The sequence below is a fragment of the Nyctereutes procyonoides genome, unplaced genomic scaffold, assembly GCF_905146905.1.
Source record: "Nyctereutes procyonoides isolate TBG_1078 unplaced genomic scaffold, NYPRO_anot_genome, whole genome shotgun sequence".
Lineage (NCBI taxonomy): Eukaryota > Metazoa > Chordata > Mammalia > Carnivora > Canidae > Nyctereutes > Nyctereutes procyonoides.
Window position 1 is genome coordinate 188016 of NW_026575048.1, and position 27600 is coordinate 215615.

General features: G+C 54.2%; 2 protein-coding genes across 3 annotated transcripts in view; one reads left to right on the plus strand and one right to left on the minus strand.

The window, feature by feature from the left end:
• SH3YL1 (SH3 and SYLF domain containing 1) overlaps positions 1 to 13490 on the minus strand; it is a 38431-nt gene extending 24941 nt beyond the window's left edge. Inside the window, exon 1 of the mRNA XM_055327469.1 lies at positions 13438 to 13490. Within this exon, the coding sequence (XP_055183444.1) occupies position 13438 (1 nt within the window). The 5' untranslated portion in view covers positions 13439 to 13490. The remainder of the gene's footprint in view (positions 1 to 13437) is intronic.
• A 588-nt stretch (positions 13491 to 14078) lies between these two features.
• On the plus strand, positions 14079 to 26769 carry ACP1 (acid phosphatase 1). Of its 2 annotated transcripts, none has more exons than XM_055327477.1 (6): positions 14079 to 14188; positions 19059 to 19132; positions 19220 to 19333; positions 24867 to 24928; positions 26458 to 26563; positions 26638 to 26769. In XM_055327477.1, exons 1-6 carry the CDS (start codon positions 14146 to 14148, stop codon positions 26713 to 26715), a joined length of 477 nt encoding a protein of 158 aa, XP_055183452.1. In that variant the 5' UTR covers positions 14079 to 14145; the 3' UTR covers positions 26716 to 26769. The 2 variants fall into 2 exon arrangements, with proteins under 2 accessions (XP_055183452.1, XP_055183453.1); XM_055327478.1 differs by lacking the exon at positions 19220 to 19333 and adding an exon at positions 19381 to 19494.
• Positions 26770 to 27600: the final 831 nt, after the last annotated feature.

A 27600-nucleotide genomic window follows, 5' to 3' on the forward strand; every position in this document is an offset into this window, starting at 1 on the left:
CACGTCAAAATGTGGAGCTATCCTATGGATTATCCTTGTCAGTGACGGTGGGAGTGACTCCGGAGCCGCCGATGAGTCCCCCCTGCACGTCCTGGGGGAGTCGGGCCACCACCCGGCGCAGCCCCCTCGGGCCCTGAAGCCCCAGAAGGACCGGCCCTTTGTCACAGGAGGAGGAAGCGCAAGGCCACAGAGCAAGAGGCCTCAGGGCCAGGGGAGCCGTTCAGGCCATCGAATGCATTTTTCACTTCCACCTGACACTTTCAGCTCTGAAAGTTCCATTTGTTCTGGTTTTTCCATTTCTGTCCTCAGTATGTTGTTCTTTCAATACTTGGGCATATTTTAAAAGATGCTTCTTTGTCCTCGTCAGACAATGGCGTCCTCTTTGGCCTTTTGGGATGTGGGCCACCCGTTTCTGAGGTTGAGGGGTGGCTGGCAGGTGCGCCCCCCACCCCAGGTGGTCCCCGATGCCTGCAGCAGCCCAGGCGGGGCACCTCACGGGGTCCTGACCCTCCCGAGCAGGGGGGCCGCTCAGGCTCCGCCTCGGTGCCCCATCCAGGGGCTCCCCACGGGCCTCTCCAGTGGAAGCCGGCGCCTGGCAGGGTGGGCTGGTCCCCGGGGCTTCGCCGCCCTCTGCAGAGCCTGCCTCACAGATCCAGAGTCCTGGGCTCCCCAGGCCCGGGGTGTCTCTCCTGCAGCCGGAGACAGGCACGGGTGACCCCCCCCCCCGGAGCTCGCAGGTGCCTCCAGGTTGGAGCCCGGGCGGTCCTGGGGGTCGCCCCCACCCCACTGCCCTGGATCTCCCCCCTGCAGGAGCACATCTCGGAGCCCAGGCCTTCCCGGGGTCACCCCCCCATCTCCCCCCTGCAGGAGCACATCCCTGGCACATCTGCCGGTTTCTGGGGGTCACAGTAAGTGGCGGGGGGGTTTTCAGTGTCTGAACGTCTTCCTGGGCTTTCACTTGTTGAGTGACGTCAAGTAACTTTCCATCCCCTCCAATCCCTCGTGCTGTCCCACCAGGGCAGTATTTCTTGTTTGTTACTCATTTATAAAGTAAGGGAATTAAGGTTTTTCTAGAACATGAGTTACAAATTTTGATTTGCAGCTTGTCATTTGTCTTTTCAATGTTCCTATGATGGTTTTTTGACTTTTTGTCTTAACGACGTCAAGTTCGTCTCTTGTAAATTTTACAAGTATCCTGACCAACAAAATGATTCACAAGTTCATATGGAAAAATAAACAAGCGAGAAAATATGGGGGAAAAGTATATAACAGAAGAATAACGGAGAGGTGAATCTCTGCCAGAAGTTGCAACGTATGATAAAGCCTCCATAATTTGCAGTAGATGCAAGTATAGGTAGAAGAGTCAATTTTACGAAGTAGAAAATTCAGAAATTGGCCCAAATGTATAAAAATAATTTAATATATAATAAAATAAAATAAAGCACCTTAAGTCAATGTAGAAAAGCTAAGTTACACAATAAATAGTGATCTTTTTGGGGAAAAAAAATCATCCACCGCTTCATGTTACTTATGGACAAACTCCAAATTCATCAATGATTTGAAATGCCAAAAATCAAACCATAAAAGAACCAGAAATTAAGTGAGAATTAGTTTTCAAATTCATAGTGCGAAAGGCCCAAGTATGACAAAAACATTCTGTATTTTTAAATGATCGGAAAATATGGCAGAAGCATATTGTAAAGGAAAAAGAAAACATACACGTACGCAAATATCGAGGAAAAAGCCACCCCCACTATCAGTATCCACCGACACTACTGTCTGCACTTTCGTGCCTCAATTGACTCCTATTGCCAAATATGTAGATTATTTCCATTTTCTGCTTTACAGATACTGCTGTTGGCTGACGATCATCTTAGGATAGAGTCTCAAGGGTTGGCATCGATGAATCCAAAAAAAAAGAAGTTTGTTAGCTTTTCATTGCATTATCAAATTGCCTCCTACAGGGCAGCCTGGGTGGCTCGGTGGTTTAGCGCCACCTTGGGCCCAGGGCGTGACCCCGGGGTCCTGGAATCGAGTCCCGCGTTGGGCTCCCTGCATGGAGCCTGCTTCTCCCTCTGCCTGTGTCTTTGCCTCCTTCTCTCTCTCTCTCTCTCTCTCTCTCTCTCTCTCTCTCTCTCTCTGTGTCTCTCACTAATAAATAAATAATAAATAAATCTTTAAAAAAAAAACCAAAAAGCAAATTTGCCTCCTACAGATACTACCCAGATTTCACTGATGGAGCCACCCAGGCGCCCAAAACATTCCCCAAGTTCAGAACCACTGGGTATTACCATAAAATTCCCACGGTTACAGGCGACACTGGTAACGGCGAAGTCCATACATCAGAAAACAGCATAACAAATTTTATTTGGATTTATCTGAATACTAGTGAATTTTTCTTTTGTTTGTTTACATTTCCTGTTTTGCTTATTTTCTGTTCACATTCTTTGACTGTTTTTCTGGTGCCATACTCCTTTTGTCTATAATTTTAATCAGGTTGTAAATCTATGTCTCTGCAGCTTTTCTAAAAAAAAAAATTATAGTTTTTCAGCATATGTTTTTACTTACATGGCAACATTTCTCTAGCCTTTCTACTGTTTTCATCTTTCTAATACTGTGACTAAAGGCCTTAAAACAAAACAAAACTATATGGTCATTATGCTATAGCCTCTTCCAGAGCTTATATTTTACATTAACTATTTGGTGCATCTCAGACTTACATTGGTGTAGGATATGAAGTAGGAACCTAATATTTTTTACATATACAGCACAACTTACTGAATAATCTATAGCACTTAAGGTGGAAGGGGAGGTGGGCGGGGGGTGGGGGTGACCGGGTGACGGGCACTGAGGGGGGCACTTGACGGGATGAGCACTGGGTGTTATTCTATATGTTGGCAAATTGAACTCCAATAAAAAATAAATTTATAAAAAAATGCTACCTTTCTAACAAAAGAAAAAATATTCAGATGTGTATTCACATATTTAAAAATATATGACAGAGATGACGTGGTACTTGAATACATTATTCTGGGACAGATGGTCGTTCAAATAAAAACAAAATTAGAATATCACATCATACACAATTTCAATAATTGATCGCCTTAATACTAAATGCAAAATTTAGTACTTTTAGAATGAAAGTAATAGGGACGACTGGATGGCTCAGTGGTTGAGCGTCTGCCTCCGGCTCAGGGCGTGATCCTGGAGTCCCGGGATCGAGTCCCGCATCAGGCTCCCTGCGTGGAGCCTGCTTCTCCCTCTGCCTGTGTCTCTGCCTCTCTCTCCATGACTCTCATGAATGAATGAATGAATGAATGAATGAATAAATACAATCTTAAAAAAAAAAGAACAAAAGTAATAGAAAATATCTTGACTATTTGGGCAATGGAGGAATGCCCTAAATAATCCACAATAAGAAGGGGAAACTACAGATATATTCAGTTACATTAAAGTCAAGAAAAGGTTGTATCAACATACATCTGAAAAATAAAAATTCAACTGAAATGCTGGACGGTATCTGTCATACATATAAATGTCAGAGATCTGGGGTCCAGAATACACAGAGACCTTGCAAAAAATCAATAAAAATACAAGTAGCACAACAGAAAACCAGGCAAAGTGTCCGGTTAGTTGATTCACAGAAGAGGAAAACTCTGTGGCTGGTGCGGACGTGCCGCGTGGGGCGTGTGGGTCGGGACAGAAGGGCAGTGTCGTGTCCTGTCGGGGTAGAAGTCGGTGCCAGCACCGTGGGGGCCGCGGTCAGGACACGCACCTCTTGCGGGAGTGGGCGAAGGCCGTGGGTGTGCGGGGGCCTCGGCAGGTGCGGGGAGGGGGCACGGGGTGAGAGCACCGCAGCCGCCTCCCACGATGGGTAAGAGTCACGAGGGGCTCGGAGAGACGCCAGGGAGCGGCCCAGAGCCTCGGCGCCAGCGTGGCCCTGCCCCACGTCGGCAGATCTCCGTGGGGGGCCCGGGGCACGGCCGCAGGGTTCCTGACAGCAAACTGACAACAACACAGAAACGCATCCAAAGAAGGAAACTAATTTTCCCCAAGAAGAGGATGGATGACTTTGGTCTGGTGTGGCCTGAAAGCCGCGTTCAACTAGACACACGCGTGTCTCCGTGGGAAAGTAGGGATAACAGAGGAAGAACAAGCTGCATGAAGACACGCGGGGGACCACACACGGACACAGACGGGAGCAAGCACATACATTTATTTTTTTTATATATATATTTTTTAAATTGCATTTATTTATTAATAAGAGACACACAGAGAGAGAAAGAGGCAGAGACACAGGAGAGGGAGAAGCAGGCTCCATCCCGGGAGCCCGACGTGGGACTCGATCCCGGGACCCCAGGATCACGACCCACGCTGAAGTCGGCGCTAAACCGCTGAGTCCCCCGGGCTGCCCAAGCATCTACATTTATACAACACGTAAGCATAAATGATAAAATCTACCTGTAACAAAATATATACAATATTTATGTGTAAAATTCATCTATAAGATATAAATATACATAACAGAAGCCCAGGGATCCCTGGGTGGCGCAGCGGTTTAGCGCCTGCCTTTGGCCCAGGGCGCGATCCTGGAGACCCGGGATCGAATCCCACATCGGGCTCCGGTGCATGGAGCCTGCTTCTCCCTCTGCTTGTGTCTCTGCCTCTCTCTATCTGTGTGACTGTCATAAATAAATAAAAATTAAAAAAAAAAAAAACATAACAGAAGCCCAGTGGTATTTGACTGGGGGCTGGGGTGGTCCTGGGGAAGGCCTCCCAGGCGCTGCCTGCAGGTTAGTGCTCCCTTCGGCTCTAGAGGAGGCCGCGGGTGCGAATCACGTCCCCTCACTAGTCCCTCGTGTGTCCGAGACATTCCATAGCAGAGTGTTCAGCATACGCCGAATATCACGTAATTAGATATTTCGCACGTTGGGGCACCTTGTGAGCCCTGCCGCGAGAGCTCTGTCACGGATCGGTGCCCTGCACGTTGTCTGTCCCCTTGCTCCTGCCGCGCAGGGCGGTCACCGCCCGGTCCTGGATTTTTAGGACCTGAAGTTACTCATCGTGCAGCCATGTGCTTGCTTAGGGCGAAGCTGTCCCGCCCGACGGAAGCCTCGTGCTCTTGGGGCTCCGTTGCTTTTGGAGGCAGTCGTTAGTTTTTGTTTTTTTTTTTTAATAATTTTTTTAAAAGATTTTATTTATTCACAAGAGATACAGAGAGAGGCAGAGACACAGGCAGAGGGAGAAGCAGGCTCCATGCAGGGAGCCTGACGCGGGACTTGATCCCGGGACTCCAGGATCACACCCTGGGCCAAAGGCAGGTGCTCAACCGCTGAGCCACCCGGGCTGCCCAGTTGTTAGTTTTAAGCACAGAGATGACCGCAGAAAGATTTTTGGAAGCACGTAAAATGTTTATAGGAAGGAATCTCGAGAAAGCCATTGAAAATTATGTCCATTTACTAGCGACCTTCAGTCTGCCCTTTACTACTGCTTTGATTACCCCGTTTGCATTTAGAGGGTCTTAGAAAAAATACACACTAGAGCAGCTCCAATTCCCATAAATGTACTTGGGCCCCTAGCGTCTCCCCTGGAGGCGGCTCCCCAAGGACGTGCGCTCTGTCCTGGGTGCCCAGCGCCCGGGGTGGGACGCACATGGCGGGGGGCGTTTGCGGGACACGGTGGCACAAAGCTGCAACCGGTGAGCTCGTCCTGAGGAAGGGGCGGCGTCCGCCGTCCGGCTGCTATGGGACAGGATCTGGGGCAGCACACCGGGCACGGGGACGGCTGCCTCGTTAGGCACATGCACCATCACCAGGTGAGCTACCCGGTTCCTACTTCCCGCTGGGGCCTGACGGGACGCGGTGACCGCAACTGTCCCAGCACCCATGAACCGTGCGGAGGCTCCACTCCGTGCTGGGGCCGGGACAGCCAGCTGCCACCCCGTGTACGCTTCCGTGTTACAGTGGCCGCAGTCCCCAGGGCGAGGGCGACGTGTCACCTCCGTGCCAGGACGCCTGAGAAGTACGGGCCTCTCCAGCCTCCTTCCTGTCGCTGTCACAGCTCGGGGGGGTGGACACGAGACCCCTGATGGCCCCAGGGGAGAGCCGCCCGCAGCTGGGTTACTACCCCGGGGACGCGTGACCCTTAATGTGGTGAGTGCCTGACTGGATGCTTTTTATTGCGGCTGATATTACCCTAATTACTGCATTTTAAAAATTATTTCTCATCTTTCTCATCTTTGAAGGAAGACGGCGGAGGAGTCTTTGCAATTTTCATTTTCCGACGTAAGAGCAGATTTGGCTTGTTTTCCATCTAATCAATCAGTTTGGAGAGGCGGACACAGGGACAGAGACGCCGCGGGCGATCAGGCTACAGGGTCCCATTCTTGTCTCCCGGATTACGTGGTGCTCGTAACTCACCATTTCAAGTCCTTCTGGAAACGCAAAGCACTGGCTTTGCCTTTCTATGAGGTGCTGAAGGGTTTACGGGGATGTCCCTTGTCTCCATTAGGTGGACACCTTAGAAGGCTTTGGTGCACTGGGGTCCTGTCCTGTGCCCCTCCTGGTGCCCGCGGCCCGTCTAGGGGCTCCGGCCCGGGGGGTGGCTGCAGAGGCTGCGAGGGAGGCCCGCGGCAGGTGTTTGTCCCGGGTGCACCCGGGCCGAGAGCCCTGGCAAGGGCGAGTCGGGGAGGGCCGGGCTCCCACAGGCCGACCGCGCAGGGCTGCCGGGCCCCCGGGCTGCGGCTGGAGCTGCGAGCTCAGGCTCCCTGTCCCGGGCCTGCGGCCAGCGTCCCCGCCACGGGCTGACCCCGCCTGTCCCTCCTGCAGCCTTCCTCCCACCCCGCCCCGAGGAAGCTCTTCATCGTGCTCCCAGAAAGGAGCAACACCTTAAGGAGCCCTCCTGCTGGTCCCAGAGCCCACGCTGGGAGGTTGGGGGTGGTGAATTGACAGGGGACCCTGCTCACCTAGCGCCTGGGATGTAAGAACAGTTTTTACATTTTTAATGGTTGAACATATTAAATCGAATGAAATAATATTTTGTGTAAAAAAAATGCATTTTCAGAGGTGTCATCAGTAAAACCACACCACGGACCGGCGTTAACAGCTGAACACATGGGACTTATCTTGAGGCTAAGGAACAGTAATTTTGAGAACCTCAAGTAGCAAAATGTGTTCTCGTCTAGGGACTCACACGGCCTCATCCCGAGACGAGCATCACCAGAGCACGGGCCGGTCAGCATACTTCGGTTCTCAGCAACCGAGAAAATTGTGGTTGGTTGTTCGGTCTTGCTGGGTAAGGGCCTACGTCTATCCTCAAGTTTCTTTCCCTGGCCCTTTAAGGAAACCACTGCCAGCCTCCGACCTCTTGAAATACAACTCATTTTTCAAGGCCAATTGTACATGCTGCTTCAGAGTGGCCCTTGGGGCCATGGAGCCAGGGCGGACCTCCCGGCGGTGGGCTCTGGGCCCGCAGCGGGGCCTCCCTGCTCCGCGCCTCAGAGACTGTCCCTCCCTCCGCCGTGGCTCGCACCAGCCAGTCCGTGACCCGGGAGCTCAGGAGCAAACCTGCCCCAGGTGTGGCTTCAGGGCGGCCACCAAGGCTGCAGGAAAGGAGAGGCCAGCCTGCCCCCCGGCCTCCTGCCAGGGCCCTCCCGTCCCCCGGGCCCCGCTCTTTCCCATTACACGCAACTCTCAGGCCCGCGACTGTAAGCACAACTTAGCTCTGACAATTCTCCAAGTTTTATCTACTCTTGAACCTTCCCCTAAATTGCAGGCTCTCGGTCTCAGTGACTTTCTCAATCAAGTCAGCATCTCAAATTATACCGGCCCGCTCGTGAGCCCGCCAGGGCCCCACCTGCGCCCCAGCTTCCTCTCTCTCCAGGTGGCCTTTCTCCACCTGGGAGCTCACGCCCAGAACCTGGGCCAACTGCAGCTTCTCTATCGTTGCTCTCACGGCCACAGCCGTCCATCGGCGCACCACGCCAGGACAGAAGCCTTCAACATTTACTCAAGATCTGATCACACCCCACCTCCTTCCGGCCACCAGCCTGGCCCAAGATGACGAGCTCTTGTGGTGTCTGTTCTAAGCCTCCTGACTGGTTTCTCTGTTCCTAGTCTTGAACCCCTATGGTCATTTCTCCAAAGAGATGTTCCATTTACGTAATAGCTAAGGTAACAGTACCCAATGCTTACATCCCTCAAAGGTTTCCCATATTTAGTCTGCACCACAGCTTATATCCTTACTCTGCCAACCATACATATACATGTCTGCATCTCTAACACATCTGTCAATTATATCTGTCTGTATCTGCCTTATCTATCCATCTGTCATATCTATCCATCCACCATGTCTCTCCATCCATCTCTCCATCCATATCTCTCCATCTGTCTTGTCTCTCCATCTGTCATATCTCTTCATCCATCATGCCTATCCATCCATGTCTATCCATCCATCATATCTCTCCATCTGTCATGTCTCTCCATCCATATCTCTCCATCTGTCCTGTCTGTCATGTCTCTCCATCCATATATCTCCATATGTCATGTCTCTCCGTCATGTCTCTCCATCCATATCTCTCCATCCACATATCTCCATCATGTCTCTCCATCCATCATATCTCTCCATCCATATCTCTCCATCTGTCCTGTCATGTCTCTCCATCCATATATCTCCATATGTCATGTCTCTCCGTCATGTCTCTCCATCCATATCTCTCCATCTGTCTTGTCTCTCCATCTGTCATGTCTTCACCCATCATGCCTATCCATCCATCATGTCTATCCATCATGTCTATTTATCCATCCATATCTATTTATCCATCCATCATATCTCTCCATCTGTCATGTCTCTCCATCTATCATCTCTCCATCTGTCCTGTCTATCCATCATGTCTCTCCACCCATCATATCTCTTCATCCATCATGTCTATCCATCCAACATATCTCTCCATCCATCATATCTCTTCATCCCTCATGTCTCTCCATCCGTCATGTCTGTCCATCTGCCATATCTATTTATCCATCCATCATATCTCTCCATCTGTCAGATCTCTCCATCCGCCATATCTATCATGGTCCTTCGTGCTCATCTCCTTCACAGCAATATAAGCTCCATGGGGGTAAGCACGTGGACTATTTTGTTTTCTTCACCGTAATATCTCCAGCACATGCCATAATGACACAGAGTTAGGTGCCCAGCACACGTGTTAGATGAAAAAGCTATTGTGTGCCTTTGGGGAATTAAAGGTCAAATCCCTGTGAGGACTAGCAGAGTCCATTTATATATGAAATCCAGTGGGTTTAGGAGGAAATGTGCTGAGTAATAGCAAAATTTCTCTGGCTCTTGGACTCTGTAATATTTCCCAGGTCTTACGAGAGAGGAGGGCCAGAGGGAAGCCAGGGACAAGCTGACAAGTAGCGCCCAGTGGAGTCCTTTCCAGGTCCTCTAAAGAAAGAGAGATTGAAAAAGAGAAGGAAACCCAAGGAGGTCTGGTTGCCAGGAGCCCGGTGCTCCAGCCTCACGCAAGCCCAGTGCCAATGAGGCTCACCCCACAAGGCTCCTGTCAGCCCAGGGGCGCAGCAGGCCCAGCAGCTCTGCTTGCAGGCGGGACTTGCTGCTGCACTATGGGGTGGACTGCCAGGGCCTTGTGAGTGCAGCAAGGGGCAGCAGGGCAGCAGCGACAGGACTAGTAGTAACGGAGACCAAAGCAAGTCCAAGCGGGCGGCGCTAGCCCAGACCTGGCGTCAGCCTGAGACATGACGGCCTCCGGGGAGGACGAAGAGAGCCCAACTTGGTAGAAAATAAGCGCTCGTGATACGTCTTCATATCTTCAGCACTTGAGTTTGTGATTTGAGGCTCACCCCCACCCAACTGTCTTTTCTTCCGACTTCCTTTGTGTTCCCAATGCTGTTTGTCCACCAGTGAACTACAACCCTTAAGGCCAGAAGCAGCACCTCTCACCCATCTCTGCAGTGCCCTTTCGTGCGTGTGGATGCTCAGAACAACTTACTGAATTGGATTAGAAAACTGTAGCAGCAATGTGCTCCTTCTGCTGCTGCATATCTGTGGCTTATTTCAGAACCAGCACAGTCTGCCTGTTGCAGTGATGCCGCCCCTGCAAGGGAGCGGGCGACCCAAGTGGGCGAGTCAGGGCAGATCTTGGGCCACAGCAGAACTCCAGCCAAAGCCGACCTACCAGCACCTCATCAACGCTTGTGCGATGCTGCCAGAAGTCCTCCTCCCCAGGCGCTTCCGTTTGGACTTGCTACACGACTTTGTCACCGCAGGAGGAGAGCCTGAGAGCAAAGCCACGCAGAAGGGCATTTGACAAGACTTGCAGAGACAATGTGGGCTCTGCAGGCCCTGCTGGAGCGCAGGATGTGGCAACAGCTGAAGCCCCAGCAGCTCCGGGACTGTTCACACTTGGACCAGCATGTTTTCCTTTTCTGCTAAAGCCAATTTGGATCAGATTTTCTGACACATGCAACTAAAACTTAGTAAATAGTACATAAATCTTAGCCCCGAAGACTTTCTGCTGTGAACCCTATCAAGCAAGCAGAACTGAACCAGTCAAATAAGCAAATTCCACAGTTGAGAGCTGCTATTGCAAACATCCTGCTGTGGGGAAAGGTCGCAGCCCTTTCTGTAAACACGGGAAGGGGGCTATTGGGCTTGGGAATTCAGATGCAGCCCACAGCGCCTGCACACCACAGGGCCGTGTCTAAACCCTGTCACTGCACCTGGGTTCACGAGCCTGGTCGCGGTCAGGATGCCTCCGCGCTCGGCCGAACTGTACAAGGCGCTAGATAATTTGTTTTAATACCACATATTTTTAAAAAATTTCTGATAAAATCATATTGCCTGGTCATAGTTATATATGGTGAATTTCTCCGTCAGAGCCAACGAATAATAATAACAATTTAGATATTAGCCTCAGCTCCTGTCCTCAGCATCGAATCACAGCTCACGCGCCGTCCTCTGCTGTGCCGCAGGGGGTGTGGAGGGCACAGTCTGGCCAGAACGCCGGCATCGTCGTGTGACTGAAGCTGTGAAGATGCAGGTCATCACTAAAGAAGCTTTTCAACCTTAAGTCACGATCAGCATCGCAACATTCATAAAAGCCTTGAGTCTCTTGAATCCCAAGGCAAAGCAAATTCTCTAAGAATATTTGAGTTTCCGCCTGAGAGTCCACGCCTGCCAAATCTCAAGCTAAGAAACTTAGCTTAAAATTTTCTTTAAAAAGTGATTAAAGGGGAAAGGAGGGAAAATGGGTGGGAAATATCAGAAAGGGAGACAGAACATAAAGACTCCTAACTCTGGGTGGTGGAAGGGGAGGTGGGTGGGGGGGGTGACTGGGTGATGGGCACCGAGGGGGGCGCTGGACGGGATGAGCACTGGGGGTTGTACTGTATGTTGGCAAACCGAACTCCAATAAAAAAATATACAAAAAAAAGTGATTAAAACATTTGAAAATGTCTATACTAAAACTTTTTTTTTTTAATTAAGACTTTCTAAAATACAGGGAAGAAAATTTTTACTTTGGAAACCTCAAAAGCTTGAAAGGAGCTTAAGTTGTGGAAATAATTTACATACTGATCACGGGCAATAACCTAGGGTTTGGCAGAGAAACTGACCCCGTCAAGCCTCCCCCATCACTCAGCGCCGGGGCTTCCCAGACTTTCCCTCGTATCAACAAGCGTCCATTATACGCTTCCTCAGTGGATGCCTGACTACGAGAGAGGTACCTACAGGAAAAGCCTAGAAATTTAGAAACCGTTTTCTAAATGCACGTTAATTAGATATTAACCAAGTTACTAAGCCTCAGAACTTACATGAAATAAAAGCTAGTTCACTGAATTGATGAAACTCCAACCAAAATCAAAAGAACTAGACATTGCTAAGGAAATACATAGAATAAACAGATTAAATCTTAGTGAAGATAAAAGAAACTTTGGCCATCTGTGTAATTTTTTAGATTTTGACATACTGCCCTTAGCTCAGAAGCTTTTTAGAACATTCCTGTCTTGAGCACCACTGCCTGACAACTATGGACATTGTTTCTTTCTTTCTTTTTTTTAAGATTTTATTCATTTATTCATGAGAGACACAGAGAGAGAGGCAGAGAGGCAGAGACCCAGGCAGAGGGAGAAGCAGGCTCCATGCAGGGAGCCCAACGCGGGACTTGATCCTGGGACGCCAGGATCAGGCCCTGGACTGAAGGCGACACCAAACCGCCGAGCCACCCGGGCTGCCCCGGACATTGTTTGTTAAGTGGATTCTTATCTTTCTGTGGCCATGGTGTAACCACTTCCTTTGACTCAAGGGGACCAAGCTTGTCAGTTCCAGAAATCAAAACCGGTCTCTCTGGTCATATTAGCAGCCTTCAGAGTCCAAACCTGAAACCAGACTGGCCATTGGAGCCCCAAATTAGCACGTCCTGTGCCACTCGTCTCCTCCCCCTGACCCGGGGCTGCAGATGTGGGACAGGGAGGAGGGAGTGGTGAGCACTTAAGTGTCAGCATAAGAAGAACCTTGATTTACGCTCACTTTATCTTTTCCCAAACTAGAGAGTGACCCTGGCTCGGCGCGGGGCTACACCTGCCCCTCCAGCCTGGTCATCTGCTGTGGAGCATGGACTCTTCCCAGAGAAAACAGAAAGGTCACTGTGCTTAGGGTTTCAGTTGCGTAGGGTCACGTGTCACCATGACACACCTGCAAACAAGGAGACAGGCAGAAGGACTTCTGGGCAGGGCGGCCGCCCCGCTTCCTTCCCTCCGGCCCGCACCAGCCTTGCTTTTGAAGCACCACATCCTACTCCCGAATAGCGAGAGCTCTCCTGAGAGTCGGCACTAAGTGGAATAAAGGCTTCCAGTCACTGGATGAGCAGAGATGTCTGGTTTTAATCTGACAGACGACGAGGTTCCTATTTTCTCGTTTTATGGAAACTTTAATAGGGCGATCGCAAAACAAACAGCCAGTCCTCCTGACTTTAAACAGGGCGAGCAGGATGGAGATCGGAGCTTATCTGGATCGTTCTAACCTCCAGCATGGTAGTGTGCAAACAGCTGGGCAGCCGCGCTGCACCTGCGGTTCCCGGTTCCCGGCTGCGGGTCCCACTAGGGACATTCCCGAGAACAGGAACCGGGGCCTGCACGCTCCCCGGCGGGGGAAACCCCTCCTCCGAGAACTTTCTGGGTCCCAGGGATTCCGACTCCCGGGGCAGGGGCAGGGGCCCGGGCGGGGCCTTTGCCGAAGCCGAGGAGGACACTGCAGCCCGGGCCCAGCCGCCCACGGCCCGCCCCGTCCGCGCCCAGGCCTCCCCGCCCAGGAGGCTCCCCGGGGCCCGGCCGCCCGGCGACCTCGGGGGCACCCCCCGCCCCCCGCCCCCCGCGCCCCGCGCCCCCGCCCTGCGGCCCGGCCGCCCGCACCCCTACTCACTCGCGCCCCCGCCGCCGCCGACACCTGCCCGGGAACAGGAAGGGCGCTCCCGCGGCCCCGCCTCCCCGGGCAGGCGCACACCTGCGGCAGGTGAGGGGCAGGTGAGGGGCAGGTGAGGGGCAGGTGAGGGGCAGGTGAGGGGCAGGTGCCGCCCGCCCCCGCGTCCTCGGGACCCAGCCGGCCCCGGCGACCCCGAAGGCCCCCCCGCCCCGCGCTGCCCCGGGGCCTCCAAGGCTCCCGACTTCGGGACCCGGGCAGGCCCGGACGGGCGGGGGGCGGGGGCTCGGGTCCCCGGGGGTGCCGCCCTCCGTGGGGCTCCGCTCACCCCCGAACCCCCGGGCCCAGCGCCCCGACCCCGGGCACCCGTTCACCACCCCGCCCCCCGGGGTCGCTCACTGGCCCCCCGCCCGCCTGCAGACTCCTCGCCCCGCCCCCGGCTCCTCGCCCCGCCCCCCGCTCCTCGCCCCGCCCCCCGGCTCCTCGCCCCGCCCCCCAGCTCCTCGCCCCGCCCCCGCGGCGCCCCTTCCGTCCTCCGGACGACTACGACCCCGTCTCAGTACTGCGCAGGCGCAAGGCCGAAGCGCTCGCCCCCGGGGCGGCTGAGGGCGTCCTGCGCAGGCGCGCGGGGCGGGGCCCTCGAGGTGCGCATGCGTCGCGCAGGAAACGTCCCGACGCGCTCCGTGGGCGCCCGGCTGTGCGCGCGGGAAGATGGCTGAGCAGGTGTCCAAGTCCGTGCTGTTCGTGTGTCTCGGTGAGGCGGCGCGCCCCGGCCCCGGGCGGGCTCTCCCGGGGGGGGGGGGTCCGGGCTGTGCTGCTGCGCCCGACCGGGGACGGCGGGGGGGGGGGCGGACGGTGCGACGGACCCCGCAGGCTCCCCTCCGCGCGGCGCACCTGCTGCCCGCGCCCCAGGCCGCGTCCCCGCTCACCTGCCCGCGTCCCCGCTCACCTGCCCGCGTCCCCGCTCACCTGCCCGCTGTCCACTCGGGGTCCCCTCTCACCTGCCAGGCCCTCCCTGTGCGACGGGCCCCCTCTGACCTGCGGGCTCTGCAGGCCGGGTCCCCTCTCCCCTGCTGGCCTCCCTGTGCCCCGGGTCCCCCTTACCCGCTCAGTCCTGTCCACGCCGGGCTACCTCTCCCCTGCTCAGCCTGCTGACGAGGGGAAAGCAGAAGGGCCACCTCGTCTCACCTTGGGGGCGGCCATCCCTTGGTTTTGGAGCTCTCGGATGAAGGCTGGCGCCCGCAACCCGCGGTGATTAAAGGGCAGCGGGTTCCCGTTGGGGTCTGGCAGGCCTGGTGTCGCCGGTTCTGCGGGCATCGCCCCCGCGGTGCTCGTTCTCGGGCGACGTGTGGCGCGTGTGTTGGTGTTGGGCGCAGTGATCCGTGTCAGCACGAGCTGTAGTACCAGGCCGCCTTCTCGGTGCCAGGGCGACGGAGCAACGCAAAGTGGCTGCCTCCACAGCGCTCGGGTTCACACCCGAGCCCTTGGTGACCTCACAAGTTGATACTGTGTCAAGGACTGTAGGGCAGGGAAGCGGGTGGGCGCGGAATGCAGCGCTCTTAGGTGGGACGGTCGGGGTGGCCTTACCTGCAGGGTGACGCTGGGGCAAAGACTTGAGGCACAGAAAGCAAGCCCTGGGTCTCCGGAAGAGCATCCCGGGCCCCGAAGAAAGTGGGTGACCGGCCTTGAAACAGCAGTGCCGGTCCTGTTCATGCTGGAGGGAGACCACTGGCCTGGCCTCGAGACCCAGTAGCCGTTCCCAGCCACACCTTCCTCTGTACCTGGAGACTCCAGGGTGGTCTCAGTGCCTGCTTTCTCAACGCCACCGCGAATGCATGACAAGCTATCCCGGATGCGCGGGGAAGCTATTCCTTACAAGAAACGAGTGCTCCGGGGCAGGACGCTGAACTCCTTATGTAAAGAACCAGAAAGTAAATATTTGGTGCTTTGCAAAAGCAGACCCAGACAACACATAAACAGCAATGCTGGGCCGTGTCCCAGTATGACTTTATTTATGGGCGCTGCAGTTTGGATTCCATGTGAGTTTCTCATGCTGCCAGATCTTATTCTACTTCTGAGTTTTTCCAGTTTTATTTAAAAGGTAAAAATTATTCCTGGTTCTGTGGACTGTACACGGAGGGAGCCACGGGTCATAGTTGTCAGATGCCGTTTTAGGGTCTACAGAGACCTGTCTGGTGAGGCCACGTGAGGGCCCGGGCTCACCCTGGAGGAGGTAATCCGCTGGAGGATGAAGCCATTGAGCGGAGCTGGGACATTTAGAGAGAGGTGTTCAGCTGCTGTTTTGAGATTAGACTGGGCGGGGGTGAGGCCAGGGGTGCAGAGGAGTGTGTGCTGGATCCGAGAGCATCGCGGGTGGGGGGCTGAGGGGTCAGATTCTGGGCAGGTGCCAGGAGTCGACGAATGCCTTTTCGCACGAACGCCCGACACAGAGCGCTAAGAATGGTGTATCTTTGTTTTTTTTTTTTTTTTTAATTTTTTTATTTATTTATGATAGTCACACAGATAGAGAGAGAGAGGCAGAGACACAGGCAGAGGGAGAAGCAGGCTCCATGCACCGGGAGCCCGATGTGGGATTCGATCCCGGGTCTCCAGGACCGCGCCCTGGGCCAAAGGCAGGCGCCAAACCGCTGCGCCACCCAGGGATCCCCAAGAATGGTGTATCTTTGAAATGTGAAAACTACATTCCTTCAGAGCATTTATTTGGGTCCTTTTCAGACCGGAGTGTCCGATGTTTTCTGTTGGTAAGGCTGGTGGCGGGAAAGAACCGCGCTCCTTATTTTGGCAGGATTATTGAGGGTTTTGTGTTTTCGTGCCCAAGAGATACACTCAACTGTTGAAGGCCCCGGTGCTTCCAGCGTGGTTGGAAGAGATAATGGATTAGTGAGGTCAGATGACCTCTTTCTTACAACTGATTTGTTGATACTTCCTCTGTGCTGCCCATTGTGAGGGGTGCTGCCCAACGTAGGAGACACTGTCCCTACCCTTGGAGAATGTCATTTTTTCCTTTTGTGCGTCTCAGCCCTTGGAGTACAGGTGTTGGGTAAGGATGTAATATGCTGCCTAATTTGGAAAAAAGCAAGCAGGAGACTTCACAGATTGAGCTTTTTTTCTAAAGAAGTCTGCAGATGACACTTTAAGTTCTTACAGCTTTCCACAGGTAAACCTGAAGCACCGTGGTTTGCTTTTTTTTTTTTTTTTTTTAAGATTTTATTTATTTATTTATGAGAGGGGGGCGGGCAGAGAGGCAGAGACGCAGGCAGAGGGAGGAGCAGGCTCCATGCAGGGAGCCCGACGCGGGACTCGATCCCAGGTCTCCAGGGTCAGGCCCTGGGCTGGAGGTGGCACTAAACCGCTGAGCCACCCGGCCACCCGGGCTGCCCTGTGTTTTACTTATGAGCTCCATTTTTAATAATGCCTTAATTTAGTGATAGCAGCTTTTGAAATCCAGAGAGCAAGTTATGGAGAAGCAGGATTCCGCTAATTTTGTCAGTAGTATGACTTGACTTCTAATTTTTGCAGTAGTGAATTTTTTCCCGTCTATATTTACACATACATCTTGCGGTAAATACAACTATCTGGGAAAAAAGTCAGTGTGGATGAATATGGCTTGACTTTAAGGCAGTAAATAATCCTAGTTTTTGTCTTGTGGGGAATCTGAGCTGTTATTTTGTAGTTAATTATTTGTAAAGAGATGAGACTAGTCTTTTTATTATGTCTTTTTTTTTAAGATTTTATTTATTTATTCATGAGAGACAGAGAGAGAGAGAGAGAGAGAGGCAGAGACACAGGCAGAGGGAGAAGCAGGCTCCATGCAGGGAGCCCGATGTGGGACTCGATCCCAGGACTCCAGGATCACGGCCTGAGCTGAAGGCGGCGCTAAACCGCTGAGCCACCCGGGCTGCCCTTATTATGTCTTTAGATGTGAGATTGTAAGCATCTATTCTGAAGTTTCAGAATAATAACAGTGGTCTTAAAGTGAAGAGAGTGGTGGCAGATAAAGTATTCCCAGGGTGTACGGGGACAGATAAAGCAATTATACGTCGTCAGGACCTTTTCAGTGATTCACATAGTAGGGATGATAATACTTATTTTAAAAACCAAACAAGAATCCAGAATGTCTTAAGGAGAAATGTTACAACACAAACTAGCTCATAGAGGACATCGAGGACTCATTCCCGTGTTCCCTGTCGCAGTTGAGTGGTTGATAAGCTTCACTGCTGTGGAAACCGCAACCTCTGTGGTTTATAAATATATTATAAGGCCTAAGACTAAAGTGCGAACTGAAGAATACTGTGGTAAAGCCGGTGTTGGGCTCACCTACCAGGGCATCAGTTGTGTTCACACCTCAGAAGATCCGGTGCCCCGTGCCTATCACAAACCCGAAGATTCCAGATGAGTAGAGGTGACCGTGTCTGCCTAACGCGGCTCCCTCGACGCCCTGGGTGCTCTGCGTTGCCCCCATAGCGAGTCTCCCCTTTCGTTCCAGGCTCTCTAGGCCTGTAGCCGTTTGTGGGAAGTGTCCTGGCTCCTGTGTCTTAGAACATCCCCCTCCCGCTGGGAAGTTAGGGCTGCGCCCACCAGACCCACCAGCACACGTTGATTGTTCTCTTAGTGATACAGCCGCCCAGTAAGTCCTCTTCCTAAGAGGTCAACTCCTCTTCCTTTTTTTCTGGTGAGGAGTTTTCTCATCTTGTTCATGCTTTTAGCCTAGTCCTTAGGATGACAGTGGTTTGTTGTTCCAAGGGGTCCTCACGTAGTCCATGCCTGGAGGGTGAGCCACACATTGGGGCTGGGGCGGCTGCAGTCAGTTCGGCATAATCCCATATCCACGCCTGCGTGATGGAACTCCCCTGGCTCCGGAGCCCCGGGGAGCATCCTGGGTCGGCAGTTCCCTGAGTATTTTGTCCCACGTGGATGACGAGAGGGTCACACGTGTCATAGGACCAGAAAGCTTCAGGTTGGAGACTTCCAGAATCTCGCCGTGCTTTCTGACTTTGGCTGATTCTGCTTTGAATCTTTTTGGTTATGATAAAACTATAATCCCGAGCCTTGCATTTTCTTCATTTTTTTCTCTTCTAGAGAGTTGTTGAACCTCTAGCAGAGAGGGTGGTCCTGGGGAGTCCCGGAACTCGCAGCCCATGTGGGAAGCTCTGGGTGACCTGCAGGGCAGCACCCTAATTCAGCAGGCGGACTCCAGCAGATTGCGCCCTGAAAGTCTGTGTTGAGCTACTGTTGGTGGGATGCGTTCGTGTACTTTATGAAACAGTGTTCATCCTTACGTGCAATATACTTAAAAATACGTATTTCTAACCCTGTTTTACTTTGTTTTAAAATAGGCGTGTTGCAGCCCGCTTCGTCGATTACATGAGTTACCTCGGGTCACCGATAGCAACCCTGAAAAACGATGATTTGGGTTGTTTTGTTTTTCTTATGTCTTAGTTACTTGTTGTTGGAGTCCTTGGGCAGCTGGTGCCAGGTCTTGGAGCGCGGGTCGGGCCAGCATCCCCAGGTGTGCATGCTGACACCTCACGTTGCTGACACCGGTGAAGTGGCCGCGGAGCATTAAACCTGACACCCCCTCTCTGCTTTCCCCTTTTTTTAAGGTAACATCTGTCGGTCACCCATTGCAGAAGCCGTTTTCAGAAAACTCGTCACTGATCAAAAGCTTTCAGATAACGTAAGTACGGTTCTGTGTGTTGAAGAGGCCAGCCTGGCTGCCTCGGGGCAGGAAATGGCGAAAAAAAATTCTTTTTTTCTCCTACAGTGGAGGATAGACAGTGCAGCGACATCCACGTATGAAATAGGAAACCCTCCTGATTATCGAGGGCAGAGTTGCATGAAGAAGCATGGTATCCCCATGAATCACATTGCCCGGCAGGTACTGTACTGGAACTTGAAAGTGCACACGTGTGTTCTCTGTTGCAGTGGGTCATTGACAGCGGCGCTGTTTCTGACTGGAACGTGGGCCGGTCGCCAGATCCGAGAGCTCTGTGCTGCCTCAGAAATCATGGCATTAACACAGCCCATAAAGCACGACAGGTAGAAGAGATCTCATTTAATTTCCAATACTGGAGCCCCTAACTTGAGAAGCGGTGAGCTCAGCCACACTGACGTGCTCATGCGTGCCTGTCCCGGGTCCGTTTTCATGGCCACCGGCTGCCCGTTCTGTTTCACTGCTGGTTCCACAGTTGAGAAGACAGGCACCACCTTGGAATTTGCTGATTAGAATGTTATAATCACATGCGGGTACTGGTGAGAGCCCTGCCTACGAGCTGGAGACCTGGGTTATAATCTCCTTTTTCATTTGTCCCTGCGTGATTGAAACGTGTGAGCCCTGGGGGCGAGTCTGCTCACGTTACAAGTCTGTTGGTAGAATGAAGTTCTGTAACATGTTCAAAACTGTATTTTCACTTGTGAAGGGTCTTGGAGGGTCGCGCTGATACTCTGGGTGCACAGCCTGCTCCCAGCAAGTGGACCTGGGGTCTGGATTCTGGAGTGCTGCACGGGACATTCTGGGGTAGGAAGGTGCGCTGCGTCCGCTCTGTTCCGTGAGAAGCCAGTGGGCCGTTGGACGTTTGAAATACGGCAGAGGAGCCGGGTTTACGTTTTAACTTACGTACGAGGCCGCCTGGAACTGGTAAGCATGTTAGTGCCTGCGCAGCTCTGAGATCCTGCAGAAGCACCGAGAGCGCCAAGGCGGTGGCGCCTCCCGTAGCCCCGGGCTGCCCCTAAGGCTGCGTCATTTCTGTGCATATCTGTGCAGAATGCTTCAGATATTGTTCTGCGAGGGGAGTTCCTTCATCATCAGTATCCTTATTTTATGGAACTTGGTTGGATGGTTTTAAAAATCTGGTTGGGGCTGTGGGTGGCTCCCTTGGTTCAGCATCTGAGTCTTGATTTTGGTTCCGGTCATGGTGCTCACGATCTCAGGGTCCTGGGAGTGAGCCCTGCGTTGGGCACCCTGCTCGGCGGGAGTCTGCTGCTCGCCCTCTCTCTCCCTCTGCCCCTTCTCTTGCTCACTTTCTTTCTTTTTCTTTTTTTTTTTTCTCACTTTCTTTCTAATATAAATAAGTCTTTAAAAAAAAATTAAAAAAGAAACCTGGCTAAATCTCGTAACTTCTTTTGTATCCAGCCTAACACGGCGTACAGGCTCCGTAGGCCTTGCAGGGCTGTGGACTGGCCTCGGAAACCACAGGCCGTGTCCAGTGAGGAGCTTTTGGGGCCTCTGAAGTGAGAAGCTGCCGAGTGCTTTTAAGATCAGTTGTCAGGTGTATTACGTACGTAGAAGCGCGGCTGGCAGCGTGGGAACCGCGACTGAGTGTTAGAGGAGACCTTTGCGTCAGACTGGACGGAGACCGATCACCGTTACCTTAAAGCAGCTCTCTGCTGAAGGTTTCCCAACTGCTTTGCCGCGCGGCACTCTATTTTTATTTTTGATCCTATCACTTTTTGTCCTCTCCTTTACCTTGTTAGGGAAGGGGGGGTAGTGGGTAAACGTGTTTTGATCGGGGAGAAACAGTTCTGGAGAGAAAATACACGGCCCATCACAGGTCACCCGGCCTCCAGGTGGGGGAACCGGGCTTTGACCATTGGCTTGTTTGTTGTGATAAAGGCACGTACGGGTGTGAGCCGGAACGTTCACGGAAGTGCCACAGAAACACTTCTGCTGCGCTAACGACGTCTCAGCAGCTACTAATGCGCACGTCATTTTGGCTTAGATAAATTTACTCTGGAACCTGTGAACTTCCCATTTCTGGCTGTCAGCTGACTGTCGGCTAACTACCCGTGTAAGTGAACTCCCCGGAGGCCTGACTTTCCCTTACGTGATTCTCATTGGGCGGAATAGGACACGGTCGAGATCACGGCCCCAGTCTCCAGGGTTTGCACACCTCGCCCAGTTCTACTTCCAGCGGTTTAGAGGACGTGGATTTATTCTGAGTAGTAGTTTGTGATTTCAAGCTGTCAGGCTTTCAGGTTTTGTATTTTTGAGATTGGATTATTTTTTTGTACACAGGCATATAACTTGAGTACAATTGAGTTATTTTAAATACACAGGTCTTAAAAAAAGTATAATTTCAGATCTTTGTTATGTTTTGGCATCTTTACAGGCTTTCTCCTTAGCGGTTGTCACAGTGTGTATGAGAACTGTTCTGTTGTATTTCTTAAAATTTTGGTTTTCCTGATACTTTAAACCTGGGTTAACAAGTAAAATATCTTTAGGGTGCTTCGTTCTGGGCTTGGGTGTGTGACTGCACGTCAGTCAGGTCCGTGGAGATGTTTCCTTTGTTGATAGGTTGGTTCTTCTGTGTGACGCCTGACGGGCGGTCAGCGGGTTCTTGGGCGAGGACCGCTGCCTCCACCCCGAGGTCACCACCCGGATTCTTTCTGCCTTTGTACCTTTGCGGAATCCTGTAGAGTGTGCCCTTTGGGTCAGCTCTCCCTTGGTGACACTCCGCTGTGCCCGTGACGGCTGCTTCCAGGATCTGCTTCTGGTCCCGCTAGCTGCTTCCTCCACCCTGGGCGTCAGAGGCTGCCGCTTCCCGCTGGGTGCGTGTAAGCACCGTGCCGCGTGTGGGGAGCGCCTGTGGGCAGTCCTGTCGGGCTCACACCCAGGGCACACACTTGGGATGAACACCTGTGTCGGGGGGATGCACACCCAGGGTAACACAGGTGTCGGGGATACACACTCGGGGTCACACACATGTCGGGGGGGATACACATGTCAGGGGGATACACACCCAGGGGCACACACATGTCAGGGGGATATACACCCAGGGTCGCACAGGTGTCAGGGATACACACCTAGGGTCACATAGATGTCAGGGGGGATTTACACACGTGTCAGGGGGATACACACCCAGGGTCACACACCTGTCGGGGATACGCACCTGGGGTCACACATCTGTTGGGGGGATACACATCCGGGGTCACACAGGTGTCAGGGGAGATACACACCCGGGGTCACACACCTGTCAGGGGGATACACACCAGGGGCCACACACGCGGGGCATACACACACGTCACGGTTCTGTGGCCTCATAAAACCAGTCAGGTAAAATTGTTAAGTTTGTTGATTATCGCTAGTGTTTCTGCTTTCAGAATTTGGCCGGATTCATCGATTCCATTGTCTCCGTTCCTGAAATTGCTCTCACTTTCTCTGCAGCCTTTAGGTTTCTCTTTTGGATTTTTTCCAGCAGTCCTGTATGGTAGGCCAAGCGTGCTTCCTGAATATGCACCTTGACGGTTTCCATCAGTTCTGGAAAGTTCTCCGTTTTCCGTCTCCCCTGCGGGCCATGGCTCTGAGGCTTGGCCTGTCGGCCTGGGCTCCGTCCTAGCACAGCCTGCCCGGAGCCCCTCTGAGGGCCTGTGGCGTGGCCCGGCCGGCGTCCTCTTCAGCAGCTGCTCCCCCCTGGGTGCCCTGAGCGGGTGAGGCAGGGGCAGATGCTTTGACAGGAGGCTGGTGTGTGCCAGACCCCGCTCCCGTGGCCGGTCCCTGCAGCCTGTGAGGTTGCGGGTGGGCCTTTGGAGCTTCTCTGCTCCAGCAGCAGCACCTTGCCCGGGCTTCCCCGCGTCCGGAGCACGGTCTCCGCCCGGGCGCTGCTGACCGTGCGTGGGGCGGCCCTGGGCACCGTGGGGTCTGGCCGCGTCTCTGGTCTCTGCACATGCTGGTGGGAGCACCCCGCTCCTCTCCACCGTGACGTTGCTGGTGGGCCCCCTCTTGGAGAGTTCCCACCTCGGATCCCCCCGTGTCTGTGACGTGAGGACGGGATCCCTTCAGTGTCAGGCGACCGGTGGACTTGGACAGAGTAATTAAGGTTCGCTGTTGTCTTTCCTCTTCTGAGTTGCCAGGAACCTTCGATGTTAAGGTACATGTTGCCCGTGGGGGCTCCCGCTGGGGTTCTGGCCCCCCAGGCCGTGCCCTCCCGGCGGCACACTCACGGCTTCACACGCGCTCGGCTCCGAGGCGGCGAGCTCTCCTCTCCGGCGCGGAGCTGGCTTGCCCCAGCAAGTCGTGGCTTGTTCGGCGTGGGGCCTTCCCTCGGCCCTCTCGTAGGGCCTGGTCATAGCTGCTCTTACTGTGATCTAAACATCACATGCGCTTCTCACATGCTCTCAGTTCTAAGACCGTCTTACGGTCCATAATTGTAGTAATTCTAAGACCGTAAAAACATTGTTAATAGTTGATCCTGGGATGTCTCTCATAAGCTGTTTTGGGGAAATAGCTCATGGCCTGGCTCTAATAGATGTTGAATGAGCTAGCACCTCGGGAGTGCTAAAGGATACGGTCCTCGGCACCTGATGAACGTGCTGCATTAAGAACTCACGCACGTACATTTGAAGAGCACAAGTTACGTTTTTAACAGAATGATGAGTGTATTTATCATTTGTTTGCTACACTGATTATTATAAAGACTTGTTTTTGTATTAGAGAGAGAGAGCGAGTGAGAGCCGATGCACGAGCAGGGGGAGGGGTGGTGGGAGGAGCAGACTCTCCCCCCCCCCCCAGCAGGGAGCCCGACACAGGGGACCCAGGCCCCAGGGTCATGACCTGAGCCTGAGGCAGCCGCTCAGCCGCTGAGCCCCCCAGACGCCCCGACGCTGACGTCATGAACAGCGTCCTCACTCTGGTTAGCCAGGGTTTCCGCATCCTTCCTAGTTTCCTGGTGCTCTTATATTTTAAATTATTTCTTAGTGACGGAGATCATTATTGAAAACTTACATTGTGCGAAATTATTTCCACCTTCGCTATGTGGCCTCTCCTTATTTATAATAGCCAGGAATCATAAAATAATGCTCCCCCTTACGTTTTAGTGGGTTTATGTTGCTAAGTCATGATGTCGGAGACCTGGTAAGTTCTCAGGTTAGAATCAGTAAAAATACCGAGTGGCCTCCTGCGTCGTGTTCACATGGCGTGTCCTCGGGGAGACGGCCACGCGTCCAGGTCCTCGGCGGCCGTTCCGTGAGCACCTGCCTCCCACCCCGGCTCCCCCGACGCCCCTGCACCTGGCTCGGCCTGGTGTCCACGGCCGCGGGTGCAAAGCTGTCCTGCCCGGGAGGGAGCGTGTGTCACCAGGGACGACGGACGAGGAAGGCGGAGACGAAGGGGGTTAAGCATGACATTTGATACGTTCGGTGAATTATACTCGTTACCGAGAATTATGGGTGAAGTCAGACTTTGTGCTTACGTGTTAGGCTGTTGGGGTTATTCCAGGGAACTTGATAATAGAACATTTCTTTACAGTATGATATGACAAAATAGGTCAACTCTATTTTAAGTTTAAAATACCCTAAATCATTTAACTTAAGTAAGAAATTCAAATATAGCAAATTTTCATGTGTGTGCTGCTTTGGAGCCTCTAGGCCATTGTTACAAACATAAACACTGTTTTTGACTTCTTGTTTAATTTTAGGTTACCAAGGAAGACTTTGCCACATTTGATTATATACTGTGTATGGATGAAAGCAATCTGAGGTAATCCCATTTTTTAGAGGATATTTCTGTTCAGCTGTCAGTTCCGTAATAGGCCAGTTGTCTGTGGTCGAAAGTGATTTTTTTATTGTCTTAAAGTTCTAAGGTAGTGATGGTCACAGTGTGTGGGACAGTCTGTCCTGAGTGGTTGTGAGCGGCGTCTCCCCGTGTGTGTACGGAGGGGCGCGCCCGCAGGCCACGGGGAGCTCCTGAGTGGGCACAGCCTGGAGCCTGGGCATGCGGGGCGTGTGGCCCGGGAAGCGAAGGTGAGGACAGGGAGACCTAGCGCCCTAGCGGACTTAGCCACAGAAGCAGGCAGACGGGCTGGGGTACGCCGTGGTGGCATCTGCACCCTAAGCCCCAGACCCTTGCTCTGCATCTTACGGAGGAGGCGCAAGGGCTGCGGCACGTGCCCTGCTTCACGGGTGGAGCGGGTCGGTGTGCGGGCTGTGGCCGGGGCTTTGTGCAGCAGAGTGCCTGCCACTGCCCAGTGGCCTGCGTGGGGTCGGACCCCGGGGGACACGGTGTGGGCAGTTAGGAGCTTTGTGTGCAGGGAGAGGAGCCGCACAGACCGCGGGCGGCCGTGCCAGGATGTGAACACGACATGTCACGCAGGTGTCACGGCTGCGGGGGGTCAGGTGACCCAAGAGACTGTACGAGGTCATTCCCGTGCTGAGATGAGGGCACTGTGCCCCTCAGTCACCACGACTGGGGTTTACCCGGCGTCCAGAGAGCCGGGAGCACCAGGAGCACCCAGCTCTGGCCAGGCCCTTAGCGGGACGTCTCACGTTGCATTCGCTTCTCCGGGTGGTCGGCAGGCGGCCGGTGGGTGCTGCTCGGTCACGAGCAGGGTCCCTTCCCTCGGTGTTCAGTGCGGGTGTCTGGGAGCAGATGGAGCCCACACGTGTGCCCGGGTTGCTGTGGGGACACGCCGTGTTGCTCGGAGGCCTGGCCCGCTGTGTCCCGGGGCACAGGGTGACATCCTGGGTGCTCCGTGGAGGTCGCTAACCATGTGGGGGAGGATGCAGATGCTGAGGAGCTGCCTCTGCACCGCACCACCAGTGCTGAGTGGGGGCGGGCGGGGGCGGTGGGACTGTTGTTCAGCTGGGGGGCAGTGGGGGTGGGCGCAGACGGGAGGTGGGTGCGAGGGAGGGTGGGGAGTGGTGGGCGCAGACGGGCTTCGGTGGGGTGGGGCCTGAGTGGGGGCGGTGGGGGTGGGCACAGACGGGGCAGGGCCGAGGTGGGGCGGGGGCAGGCACCCTGGGACTGGGCTCCACAGCCTCCCCGCTGCGGCGGCGTCTGGGTCACTGCTTTCCCGTGTCATCGTCCCCGCGGCATGTCCCCGCAGGACGCGGTCACTGACTCCGGTTGCGCAGGCTGCAGTGGCTCAGCCCGGCGCTGGGGTCACGCCGCTCCGCCCCCAGCCTGGTTCCTCCTAAGCCAGGTGGCTCGCCGGGTGTCGAGGGGCTGGTCCCTGAAGCTCCGCCTGACGCCGCGGATCAGGAAACTAAGTTCGTGTTTCAATTTTACAGAGACTTGACTAGAAAGAGTAATCAGGTTAGAAACTGCAGAGCTAAAATCGAACTCCTTGGGAGCTACGACCCGCAGAACCAGCTCATCATCGAGGACCCGTACTACGTAAGTACACCTGCCGCTCCCCTGGCGCGCGCTGGCGACCGTGGGCCCGCGTGGTGACCCGCCTGTGCTTCCAGGGCAGCGAGTCGGACTTCGAGGCCGTGTACCAGCAGTGCGCCAGGTGCTGCCGGGCCTTCCTGGAGAAGGTGCGCTGACGCCGCGGGCCTGCGCTTCCTGGGGCCCCACACGCAATAAAGGGGTTTCCTCCACGCGGTGTCTGCGGTGCCAAGTGTTGTTGTCGCGCCAGGCCGCCCTCCCGCCGCCCCCAGCCACAGGCCGCCGAGCACACGGCCCTGTTCCCACGGGGACGCCCGCCCCTTGGCATAGCCTCTCCTGCCAGGGCCTCACCCGCACCCTGCCCACCCCGGGTCACCCCCGCCCACCCCGGGTCACCCCCGCCCACACCCCGGGTCACCCCCCCAATCTCCCCCACCAGCTGTGCAGGCTGCCCACACCCCTGCCCACCCCAGGTACCCCCACCCACCCCCGCTCTCCCCCACCCACCCCTGCTCTCCCCCGCTGGCTGTGTAGGCCACCCACATCCCTGCCCACCCCAGCCAACCGCCACAGCCCCCGCCCGCACCTCCACCCACCCCAGCCCACCCCCCTGCATCCCTGCTCACCCCAGCTCACTCCCCCTCTCCCCTGCCCACCCCTACCCACACCCTTGCTCACCCCCACACCCCCGCTCACCCCAGCCCACCCCCACTCACCCCTCTCACCCCCGCTCACACCTGCCCACCCGCACCCCTGCTCACCCCTGCTCATGCCCACCCACCCCTGCTGGCGCCCCTACTCACCCCCACTCACCCCAGCCCACCTCCTGCTCACTCCAGTTCACCCCCGCCTACCCCCTGCTCACCCCCCACTCACCCCAGCCCACCCCTACCCACCCCCGCTCACCCCTGCTCACCCCCCCGCTCACCCCTGCTCACCGGGTGCACTGCACCCTCAGAGGCTCTGACACCTGCTGCTGTATTTCATGAGGGAGTCGCTTGGTTCCTTTCAAACCACTTCACTTCACGTCTGGAAATGTAATT

Excerpts from the sequence above, each read along its gene's own strand:
- ACP1 (XM_055327477.1), top strand. The coding sequence starts at position 14,146 with ATGGCTGAGCAGGTGTCCAAGTCCGTGCTGTTCGTGTGTCTCG. Across the intron at positions 24,929-26,457 it reads ATGGATGAAAGCAATCTGAG|AGACTTGACTAGAAAGAGTA; the intron begins GTAATCCCATTT and ends TCAATTTTACAG. Across the intron at positions 26,564-26,637 it reads TCATCGAGGACCCGTACTAC|GGCAGCGAGTCGGACTTCGA; the intron begins GTAAGTACACCT and ends CTGTGCTTCCAG.